Raw genomic sequence first — 12,331 nt, 5'->3', positions numbered from 1 at the left:
ACAATGCGGCCATTTCTTCGTTAATTTTGTGCCGTTGCTTAGTCAATGCCGATAGCGCACTGGATGAGGCACTACTGCGGCTTGCTGTACGCGAGGAGCATTCTTGCCTTAATCGGTCTAACGTTTGTCTCGTGTTTCTCATAAGATTCGACACTAACATTTTGTAATGATCCTTTTTATCGCCCATACGCTCTTGCTCAGCCGTAGGCGCACTAGCGAGCACTTCGCCAAGTAAATGTTCAAAGTGTCTCCTTGTTTCAAAAACGTCAGCCATGTGCAATATCTCTACTTCATTGCTCGTTAACAACAACTCGTCAACTTCGTTAATACGAATATTCAATATCTTTTCTGTTCGATTTAACAAATCTAGTTTTGAGGAATACGAATCCTCTACCTCAGGTTCTACACGTTTCCGACGCACAGTTATATTACGATCGTCGATTATGATTGGCTCAAGTTCATGGTCTTTTTGGGTTAAGCCAGCATTTTGATCGGTAACTTCGAGCGACATTATGAGCGCTCTAACTTCACAAACCGATAAAGTAGTTCACCTGATGACGCAGTTGCCAAATTAAAGTTACTGTAGCGGCGCCCGATCTTCAACCAAGATTGGTGCCTCTTCTCTCGTCAGTCTTTTGTAAGGTTACTGAATCTTTATTGACACGTAACTGAAAAATGCAGTTATACATAAATACTCAAATACGAATTATAGAGCAAAAACACAGAAACATACCTTTAATTTTGGACTTATACATTTGCCAACTGCGTCTAGCCCATTACATTTTATAATGGATAATTTAAAACAACTCAGACTGCAGGAAAAGAAAAAGGCAGGAGGACACGTATACAACTATTTAACGAAAACATATAAACCAAACCGAGAAATAAACACAAAATGGCAACACTGGCGCCGAAACGCGCTGCTTAATAATTGTTAGATTACGCAACCTGGCGCTCGCCAGTTACAGAGGGTACGGGTTCAAGGCCCGATGTAACCATTGTGGGTATATGATCAGAGGGTACGGGTTCAAAGCCCGATGTAACCATTGTGGGTATATGATCAGGGGGTACGGGTGCGAAGCCCGATGTAACCATTGTGGGTATATGATCAGAGGGTACGGGTTCGAAGCCCGATGTAACCTTTGTGGGTATATGATCAGAGGGTACGGGTTCAAAGCCGGGCCTTGAACCCTTGGGTATATGATCAGAGGGTACGGGTTCAAGGTCCGATGCAACCATTGTGGGTATATGATCAGAGGGTACGGGTTCAAGGTCCGATGCAACCATTGTGGGTATATGATCAGAGGGTACGGGTTCAAAGCCCGATGCAACCATTGTGGGTATATGATCAGAGGGTACGGGTTCGAGGTCCGATGTAACTATTGTGGGTATATGATCAGAGGGTACGGGTTCAGGGTCCGATGTAACCATTGTGGGTATATGATCAGAGGGTACGGGTTCGAAGCCCGATGTAACCATTGTGGGTATATGATCAGAGGGTACGGGTTCAAGGCCCGATGCAACCATTGTGGGTATATGATCAGAGGGTACGGGTTCAAGGCCCGATGTAACCATTGTGGGTATATGATCAGAGGGTACGGGTTCGAAGCCCGATGCAACCAATGTGGGTATATGATCAGAGGGTACGGGTTCAAGGTCCGATGCAACCATTGTGGGTATATGATCAGAGGGTACGGGTTCAAGGCCCGATGTAACCATTGTGGGTATATGATCAGAGGGTACGGGTTCAAGGCCCGATGTAACCATTGTGGGTATATGATCAGAGGGTACGGGTTCAAAGCCGGGCCTTGAACCCTTGGGTATATGATCAGGAGGGTACGGGTTCAGGGTCCGATGTAACCATTGTGGGTATATGATCAGAGGGTACGGGTTCGAAGCCCGATGTAACCATTGTGGGTATATGATCAGAGGGTACGGGTTCAAAGCCCAATGTAACCATTGTGGGTATATGATCAGGGGGTACCGGTGCGAAGCCCGATGTAACCATTGTGGGTATATGATCAGAGGGTACGGGTTAAAGGCCCGATGTAACCATTGTGGGTATATGATCAGAGGGTACGGGTTCGAAGCCCGATGTAACCATTGTGGGTATATGATCAGAGGGTACGGGTTCGAAGCCCGATGTAACCATTGTGGGTATATGATCAGAGGGTACGGGTTCGAAGCCCGATGTAACCATTGTGGGTATATGATCAGAGGGTACGGGTTCGAAGCCCGATGTAACCATTGTGGGTATATGATCAGAGGGTACGGGTTCGAGGTCCGATGTAACCATTGTGGGTATATGTTCAGGGGGTACGGGTGCGAAGCCCGATGCAACCATTGTGGGTATATGATCAGAGGGTACGGGTTCGAAGCCCGATGCAACCATTGTGGGTATATGATCAGAGGGTACGGGTTCGAAGCCCGATGCAACCATTGTGGGTATATGATCAGAGGGTACGGGTTCGAGGTCCGATGTAACCTTTGTGGGTATATGATCAGGGGGTATGGGTGCGAAGCCCGATGCAACCATTGTGGGTATATGATCAGAGGGTACGGGTTCGAAGCCCGATGCAACCATTGTGGGTATATGATCAGAGGGTACGGGTTCGAAGCCCGATGTAACCATTGTGGGTATATGATCAGAGGGTACGGGTTCAAGGCCCGATGCAACCGTTGTGGGTATATGATCAGAGGGTACGGGTTCGAAGCCCGATGCAACCATTGTGGGTATATGATCAGGGGGTACGGGTTCGAAGCCCGATGTAACCATTGTGGGTATATGATCAGAGGGTACGGGTTCAAGGCCCGATGTAACCATTGTGGGTATAAATCATAAACATAATATTGCCGGAACATCTCTTTCAGAATTATAATATTTCTATGTTTAGAAATTGTGTGCTCCCTTCCACCACCTAGTGTTGGCACTGACAACACTGCTGACGTCACAATTGAAAGTTACGAGCACGATAGTGATGTCACATACACATGTCACTTAGGAAGTTATCTACGATATATATTCGCACCTTATTCTACTTTCTATGAAAGATGCCTTGTTAAAGGTGGGTTGATTGACATGTTGTGTTTGATTGACAGGTTGTGTTTGATTGACAGGTTGTGTTTGATTGACATGTTGTGTTTGATTGACATGTTGTGTTTGATTGACAGGTACTGATGGTTTGATTGACAGGTACTGATGGTTTGATTGACAGGTTGTGTTTGATTGACATGTTGTGTTTGATTGACAGGTACTGATGGTTTGATTGACAGGTACTGATGGTTTGATTGACAGGTACTGATGGTTTGATTGACAGGTACTGATGGTTTGATTGACAGGTACTGATGGTTTGATTGACAGGTACTGATGGTTTGATTGACAGGTTGTGTTTGATTGACATGTTGTGTTTGATTGACAGGTTGTGTTTGATTGACAGGTTGTGTTTGATTGACAGGTACTGATGGTTTGATTGACATGTTGTGTTTGATTGACAGGTACTGATGGTTAGATTGACATGTTGTGTTTGATTGACAGGTACTGATGGTTTGATTGACAGGTACTGATGGTTTGATTGACAGGTACTGATGGTTTGATTTATATGACGGAGAACTCTTGTGGAACTTCTGAAACAATTTACCTTCAGTGGGGTCAAGGGGTCACTGCTGGGGGTCAAGAGGACAACGTTGAGGGTCAAGAGGTCAACGTTGGAGCTCAAGAGGTCAACGTTGGAGGTCAACTGATTGAACCTCGTAGTGGTGAATGTTTATCAGTTCAAGGAATCCCCGTTCGTGCCGCGAGCGTTAAACCCCTTGTGTTGATGCCTTGTAATGCAAGTGATATACGCCAATACTGGCTGTGTAATAAACATGTAAGTATATTTATTGTGATGTCACCATGTTTATAATGACATCACACAGAGCGTTAGTGACCTCATACTTGGTATGCGAGGTACGATTGATTATTACATCACATTAAACCACAACAATGGGTTGATTCATACATCACAAAACAAACTCGATGGCTTGGAATTTGTGTCGTACGATGACAGGTGGATTAACTTTATTGTTGGAAATCTTTCTACAGTTTGTAAGGCGTAATACTCGGCCCATTTTATTGAACATTTATTTAAAACAAATTCATTAAATGCCAAGAAGTAAGGATGGCTGATTCAAGTTTAACTTTAATGTTGTTATATTACATTATATTGTTTGCAAGGTGTCACACATGGTCTAGTAAGTAAAAACTTTTGTTTCGCTAACCATCGTTCTTCCCAAACCTCAGGTCAAACCCAGTAGAACTAGACGTATGTCGTTTCCAAAACCGATATTTTTCACAAAAAGTTTCCTGTTTGAGATCGGCAGGTTGGATTCCTGATCCCTCACTTATACATTGTGATGTCATAATGTGCCCGGAACCTCCCGGTTTAAAAAACGCCAAAGTGAGTTTGTTTATGATGTCTATGTTTGTTATATAAGATATCTATGTTTGTTATATAAGATATCTATGTTTGTTATATAAGATATTTATGTTTGTTATATAAGATATCTATGTATATGCGTAGGAATCGAAACATGTTGTCTTGCGTCCACATGGGGCGTACTTTAACTTTCACATACGTTTTAGTCTAACGTTCAACACAAGCCGCATGTACGTAATAGTAAGGATTCACACGTGGATTTATTGCATCATAATAACGATTGTTTGACCTGGCAATTGATTACGACATAATAGCAATTCACGCGTTGACTATTTGCGTCATAATAGCGATTGTCCCCTTGATTCTTTAGCTTTCAGCTGCTCGGAACATTTGCGATCGAGTAAAGGATTGTTAACGATGAACGCTTTATACGCATGTGTTATTTACTGAAAAAAGTAACAGAAACTGGGGTGACCAATTCGCTAACCTAGCCTGGGTTTTGACACCAATGATGTTGCTTATATAAGATATCTATTATAGATGAAAGCAAGTGGCGAATATAGTTACGGATCAGTGATTCGATACGATTGCAACATCGGGCACGAATATTTACGAGGAAGATCGTCGTTTGAATCGAGGTAGTTGTTTCAAACTTATTGTTCAACATAAATGGCTCGTTGTTTGTCTGCTTGGTGTAGCGACCACGCTTATTTCCAATAAAATGTAAATATGTTTTAACAGTGTAGTTTTATCTATTTGCTGTCCTTTGGTTTTAAATTTTCTTTGATCTTCGCTGCCGTAATCCAAGAGGCAAATTAACTTAATATTAATGTATTTATTATAACATTGTGACATCACGCATTATAACATTAGATGTATCATATCACACATTATGACATCACAGATGTTCAGACGAGGGAACCTGGGTTCCCGATCCAGGAGAATTCCCATGTATGAGAGTGAAATGTCCGAAGTACGAACTACCTCCAGGGGCGCTAGTGCTGGCTGGGGATTCAAAGAAACGAACTTTTGGTTCGGAGATGGTGGTCGGGTGTAGGGTGTAAGTTGTGTTATGTTTATTATTGTGTAAGTTGTGTTATGTTTATTATTGTGTAAGTTGTGTTATGTTTATTATTATGTAAGTTGTGTTATGTTTATTATTATGTAAGTTGTGTTATGTTTATTATTATGTAAGTTGTGTTATGTTTATTATTGTGTAAGTTGTGTTATGTTTATTATTGTGTAAGTTGTGTTATGTTTATTATTATGTAAGTTGTGTTCTGTTTATTATTATGTAAGTTGTGTTATGTTTATTATTATGTAAGTTGTGTTATGTTTATTATTGTGTAAGTTGTGTTCTGTTTATTATTGTGTAAGTTGTGTTATGTTTATTATTATGTAAGTTGTGTTATGTTTATTATTGTGTAAGTTGTGTTATGTTTATTATTGTGTAAGTTGTGTTATGTTTATTATTATGTAAGTTGTGTTATGTTTATTATTATGTAAGTTGTGTTATGTTTATTATTGTGTAAGTTGTGTTATGTTTATTATTGTGTAAGTTGTGTTATGTAAGTTTGCTATATTGTAACGAGAGGAAAAATTAAGTAAGGCAACCAACACTTGAAGAACCCCAACACCATTAACCCCCCATGTTTATCACAGCGGGTGGTTGTTTAACGGAACATCTGGTGCTTATCGTGTCAAGTGTCGTGAATATAAAGAGTGGAGTCCGAACCACTTGGTGGGGCCCTGTATGAGTGAGTTCATCATAGATATCATATATAAACATAGACATCATATAAAAACATAGACATCATATAAAAACATAGACATCATATATAAACATAGACATCATATATAAACATAGATATCACATATAAACAGACATATGTAAACATAGATAACATAGATTTCACATACAAACATAGACATCATATGTAAACATAGATATCATATATAAACATAGACATCATATGTAAACATAGATATCATATATAAACATAGACATCATATATTACAGTGCTTGAATGCCCGCCACCCCCGCAAATCAACAACTCAACGATTACTGTTGGCAACGGCAGCCGTGGTTACAAGACCGTTGTCAGGTGCGTGCATGCGATGATGTCATAATGATGACATCATAATGAGTATGATTACAGGTACACTTGTAACAAAGGATATTGGTTTAACAAAGGGGTGGTGTCAATGGATGCTCGTTGTTCAAATAGCTCGACGTGGATACCTAGCCCTGCGTCGATACGCTGTAAACGTGGGTTTATATTGTTTCTATGTGCTGGTTGGTTTATATTGTTTCTATGTGCTGGTTGGTTTATATTGTTTCTATGTGCTGGTTGGTTTATATTGTTTCTATGTGCTGGTTGGTTTATATTGTTTCTATGTGCTGGTTGGTTTATAATATAACGATACGTGCCCATTCATTAGAGTTATATTATATGATATCTATGTTTACAGGCGTGGTTTGTCCTAATCCTGGGGAAATCCCTAACACGATACGTTATGACATTGCAAAAGAGCTAACATCCGGGGCGATTGTTATGTACAAATGCATTGTGGGACGATGGTTCGTCGAGGGTTTACGTAAAGTTTCGATTCGTTGTCACGACAACGGGCATTGGTATCCCGACCCTGCCACACTGTATTGCTCGGGTATTGTGATGTCATAAATTTAAAGTATTGTGATGTCATAATTTAAAGTATTAAGTTACCAACTGATAATTACACTTCTCAATCACAACTTAACATATAAAGTTCAACATATTACTTTGTTTCTAAACATTTAACCACCCCCCCACAGAAATACGGTGCCTTCCACCCACTCTGCCACACAACTCCTTTCTTATCGGGGATGATTTCAACTTTGGGTCAAAGGTCATCGTGTCATGTGACCCAGGGTTCAGGGTCGGAGGTCATGACCCTGCGTTGACCAATCAGACGACAATAACCTGCAATAAAAAGAGGGTGTGGCAACCACAACCTAATCTGATTGGTTGTTTTCGTGTAGGGTGTGGTACCCCACCTAGTGTTGAGCATGCACACCGCGTTGAATCATATGATTTCTATGGATCGTACGCACAGTATATATGTGGGGTCGGATATTGGGTTCAACCAGGGGTTCATATGGGTTATATCCAGTGTATGGAGGATGGGGGGTGGGGTAATGTCAACTTTACTTGCAAAGGTGGGTGATTTATATGTTGACAATATTTATGTTTGCATTAAATAATATAAAGTTTGTATACCCACCAATGTACCTTATACCCGAGGTTCCCAACACGTGGGGCGCGACCCAAAGTTGGGTCGCCTGATAATTTTTTTTGGTTGCTTAGTTTCGTCAGTTTTTTTACGGTTGCGTTTAAGAATAAATGTAACTTGCCTAATAAACATTGCAACAGGCTGTAGTGAACAACCTAAACATGTTACATAAGGAGAACTGATTCATATTTACGATGTTTTCCTCAACCATGCAGCATGTTTGTTACGTAATAGTAAGGATTCACTTGTGGATTCATTACATCATAATAGCGATTGTTTGACCTGGCAATTGATTACGACATAATAGCAATTCACCTGTTGATTATTTGCCTCATAATAGCGATTGTCCTCTTGAATATTTAACCTGCCAGTGCTTGAAAACAGGTTGGATGCTTTTTACTTATGCGCATAAGTATATAAATGTTTGCAAAAAGTCTTTATTCGGGCGTAAAGCAACGCCTCAGTTTCAAAAACTCACCAATAGCCAGCAACCACAGCTAGCTCATTAGTGATTTGATAAACAATATTTTCTGCAAAAGTTACTGCTTGTTAGGGGTTAAGAGTTAGAGCTGAGTTAAAGGCTTTAACTGGCATAAAACAATGCGAAAACAAGATTATAACGTAACGTAGGTAATATATCACTATTGTGATGTCAATATTGCTAATGTGACGTAATAAATCGTTAACCTTACACAGGTCAGTATATGTTGACAATATTTATGTTGAACATTTAGAAACGAAACTGACCACCAGCTAAAGGATTACCCGTTTACAACGCAATCGTGTATGGCTTTTAAAATATTACGGCGATATGCTTGGGTCGCAAGATGTTCTCGAAGTAAATTTTGTTTTTTAAACGGGTCGCCTTAAAAAAACGAGTTAGGAATCACTGCTTTATACAAAGTTAAGCCCTGTGTTATGATATCTATGTTGGTATATATGATATCTATGTTCTCAGCGTTAACATGCGGACATCCGGGTTACTTCCATCACGCACGAGCGATTTACGCGACGGGTCACGGTTATGGTTCAATCGCCACGCTTCGTTGCAACGAAGGTTACCACGTCAACGGGTTGCCATCGGTAACCATAAGATGTTCTCGACGGGGACTGTGGGAACCACCACCGGAGGAGCTACAGTGCATTAGTATGATTTCTATGATTGCTATATATATTTTCTATTTATGGTATATAAGATGTCTATGTTTGTTATATATGATATCTATGTATGTAGTTACAACGTGTGAGGACCCAGGATGGGTTGAAAACACGAAACGAACGATAATTCACCCCAACACAACCACACCAACCACATCACCTCCAATAATAATGAATACAACTTATAATTATTCCAATTCAACAAATGGAACTTCTATCAACGGGACAAGGTTTGTGTCTAAAGAGTTTTGGTCTAACTGCTTTGATTGCAAAATCTAGTGAGATCAGATCAATGGTTTGAAAGCAAGCGATATTCTGCAGGTCAAACAGGACGGAACTTGGAACCCATGAAGTTGAGACCCATATATTTGGGACCCGTGTTTTATACGAGTGCGATCATGCGTTACAATTTGCTCCGAAACAATCCTCCATCATGACATCATGTATTAACGGAAGATGGAATATTGACGTTAACAAAGCTCGTTGTCACGGTAACAATGGTGTTGTATAGCTCCTCCTAGTGGTAACGATGCATCGCAGACGTAACATGCGACCCCCCACCCCCCGTCGAGCACGGGCGCATCACGACCACCGGGGGGTTCGGTGTCAACTCAACCGTAACGTACAACTGCGACGAGGGGTATTGGTTTCGTCGGGATCATTGGAGCATGACACTTACGTGCCTCGCTAGTGGGGACTGGGACATAGAGATCAAATATATTGCTTGTATAAGTATGTGCATTGTGATGTCATAAATTCTTCCTTTGTTTCAATTAAATGACTCAATACGAGTTAATTTATATTTTTGTAAGTCACATTCACAATCTTATTTGTTATTTTTCTTCAAGTAGTTTTTCCCCCTAGCGTGTTTAAACGACTGTTGTTTTCTGTTAATTCTCTTCTTGTTTTAATTAATTTGATCTTCACTATCGTATTCGAAGAGATAAACACCTAAGTTACATCATAACTAATCAATTATGATGTCATAACAATCCATTATGACATCACACACAGGGATAACTTGCCATGAAGCTTACCCGACACACTTTGGATATTTTGTGAATCGTGGCGCCATGTACACTGATACCACTAGGTGGGGATATTAAGTGTTTGTTTATGTTATTTCAAGTAACTTTTATATTATTTTTACCCCAGTTATAACATATATATATAATATTATAGATATTATTGCAATCGTGGTTTTCGTGTCAATGGGGAATCCCTCGCCATTTGCAACCACCGGGGGCAGTGGGAGCCGCACAATATAACTTGTGAACGTGAGTTTGTTAATTAATTGAAGTTTGTCTGATTAATTTATCGAATTGTAATTCACTATTTTCTTTAAACCTAATCAAATACTAACAGTGTATGTTTTTAACCCACGGAAGTCAGATCAAAAGACGGCAGCTCGTAAAAGCTTCCGTTTCCTTAAACACGGCAGCTTTGAGCTTCCGATGACGTAATATATCGGGGAATACCCAAATTCACGTGCGGCATATTCGTGTGTCTTTGCGTGGTAAATTAACATGTTTTATCCCAAATAACCTTATTCTAAGCAATTTGTAATAAATTAATACCCCGTACATCTAATACGTCGTGTTAAAAGTTTTTACTAAAATCTGAAATATCTAAAGAAAGTTAACGTCATGCCAGCTGACACGATAGTCACTAACAAGTCAAAAAACTCAAGCTTTGATATTACCAATATAAATAAAACACAACTACAGTTTATGGGTTTTATGGTAATGGATCGAGCTTTCAATTTTATGGGTCGTTTAGAACGTCATATTTCGAAATGTATCCCAGAACGCGCAAAGCATGTTTTCATTGCTAATTTTTCTCCAACGTTGGGTTCTACTCTTCCAAGTTAATTTTTTAAAAATGAGACAACATTTTGGGCATTCACAGATGGCACTCTAACCCTCTTTCCATTTCTTTTTACAAAACAAGAGATTGCTTTGTGAGCACGATCTACACGCGTTAAGAGAAAGTCACAGCCTTTGATTTTTCCCATTGAATAGCTTATGTACAAAAACGAAAGCTTGAAAAATCTGCCATCTTATTCTTTGCGTAAGCTTTAGCTTCGAGTTTCTGTGAAAATTGTGGACTGTGTATTTAACCTAATAATTAAAATATTGGCTTATCTGAAACAGTTCTAACCAACCACAGGCATTTACTGCAACACACCGCCAACTTTGGTAAACGCTTACCAGAATTCAAAAACCCGACGTGAATACAATACTGACATCTTGTTCTTCTGTAATCCTGATCATTTCTTTGACTTCAGTTTGCCTTACATGGTTACCAAGTGTTTGGATGAGGGATGGAGTAATACTGATCGAGAGTGCATACGTGAGTTAATACTGATCGACAGTGCAAACGTGAGTTAACACTGATCGACAGTGCATACGTGAGTTAATACCCATCGAGAGTGCATACGTGAGTTAACACTGATCGACAGTGCAAACGTGAGTTAATACCGATCGACAGTGCATACGTGAGTTAATACTGATCGACAGTGCATACGTGAGTTAATACCGATCGACAGTGCAAACGTGAGTTAATACTGATCGAGAGTGCAAACGTGAGTTAATACCGATCGACAGTGCATACGTGAGTTAACACTGATCGACAGTGCATACGTGAGTTAATACTGATCAAGAGTGCATACGTGAGTTAACACTGATCGACAGTGCATACGTGAGTTAATACTGATCGAGAGTGCATACGTGAGTTAATACCGATCGACAGTGCATACGTGAGTTAACACTGATCGACAGTGCATACGTGAGTTAATACCCATCGAGAGTGCATACGTGAGTTAACACTGATCGACAGTGCAAACGTGAGTTAATACCGATCGACAGTGCAAACGTGAGTTAATACTGATCGACAGTGCATACGTGAGTTAATACTGATCGACAGTGCATACGTGAGTTAATACTGATCGAGAGTGCATACGTGAGTTAATACCGATCGACAGTGCATACGTGAGTTAATACTGATCGACAGTGCATACGTGAGTTAATACTGATCGAGAGTGCATACGTGAGTTAATACCGATCGACAGTGCAAACGTGAGTTAATACCGATCGACAGTGCAAACGTGAGTTAATACTGATCGACAGTGCATACGTGAGTTAATACTGATCGACAGTGCATACGTGAGTTAATACTGATCGAGAGTGCATACGTGAGTTAATACCGATCGACAGTGCATACGTGAGTTAATACTGATCGACAGTGCATACGTGAGTTAATACTGATCGAGAGTGCATACGTGAGTTAATACCGATCGACAGTGCATACGTGAGTTAATACCGATCGACAGTGCAAACGTGAGTTAATACCGATCGACAGTGCAAACGTGAGTTAATACCGATCGACAGTGCATACGTGAGTTAATACTGATCGAGAGTGCATACGTGAGTTAATACCGATCGACAGTGCAAACGTGAGTTAATACTGATCGACAGTGCAAA

At 40.2% G+C, this 12,331-nt stretch overlaps 1 protein-coding gene across 1 annotated transcript in view; it reads left to right on the top strand.

Moving 5' to 3' along the window:
- LOC149723767 (uncharacterized) overlaps positions 1-12,331 on the top strand; it is an 86,410-nt gene that overhangs the window by 56,812 nt on the left and 17,267 nt on the right. Inside the window, exons 46-63 of the mRNA XM_089893485.1 lie at positions 2,895-3,065; positions 3,580-3,869; positions 3,919-4,049; positions 4,283-4,439; positions 4,959-5,056; positions 5,323-5,478; positions 6,081-6,175; positions 6,439-6,523; positions 6,578-6,687; positions 6,891-7,085; positions 7,234-7,617; positions 8,650-8,838; positions 8,926-9,079; positions 9,171-9,340; positions 9,390-9,581; positions 9,864-9,942; positions 10,032-10,126; positions 11,019-11,201. Coding sequence (XP_089749611.1) covers positions 2,895-3,065; positions 3,580-3,869; positions 3,919-4,049; positions 4,283-4,439; positions 4,959-5,056; positions 5,323-5,478; positions 6,081-6,175; positions 6,439-6,523; positions 6,578-6,687; positions 6,891-7,085; positions 7,234-7,617; positions 8,650-8,838; positions 8,926-9,079; positions 9,171-9,340; positions 9,390-9,581; positions 9,864-9,942; positions 10,032-10,126; positions 11,019-11,201 — 2,934 coding nt within the window. The remainder of the gene's footprint in view (positions 1-2,894; positions 3,066-3,579; positions 3,870-3,918; positions 4,050-4,282; positions 4,440-4,958; positions 5,057-5,322; positions 5,479-6,080; positions 6,176-6,438; positions 6,524-6,577; positions 6,688-6,890; positions 7,086-7,233; positions 7,618-8,649; positions 8,839-8,925; positions 9,080-9,170; positions 9,341-9,389; positions 9,582-9,863; positions 9,943-10,031; positions 10,127-11,018; positions 11,202-12,331) is intronic.

Source organism: Ciona robusta, unplaced genomic scaffold, assembly GCF_009617815.1.
Source record: "Ciona robusta unplaced genomic scaffold, ASM961781v2 AP042743.1".
NCBI lineage: Eukaryota > Metazoa > Chordata > Ascidiacea > Phlebobranchia > Cionidae > Ciona > Ciona robusta.
This window is presented reverse-complemented; position numbering and strand designations above follow the sequence as displayed.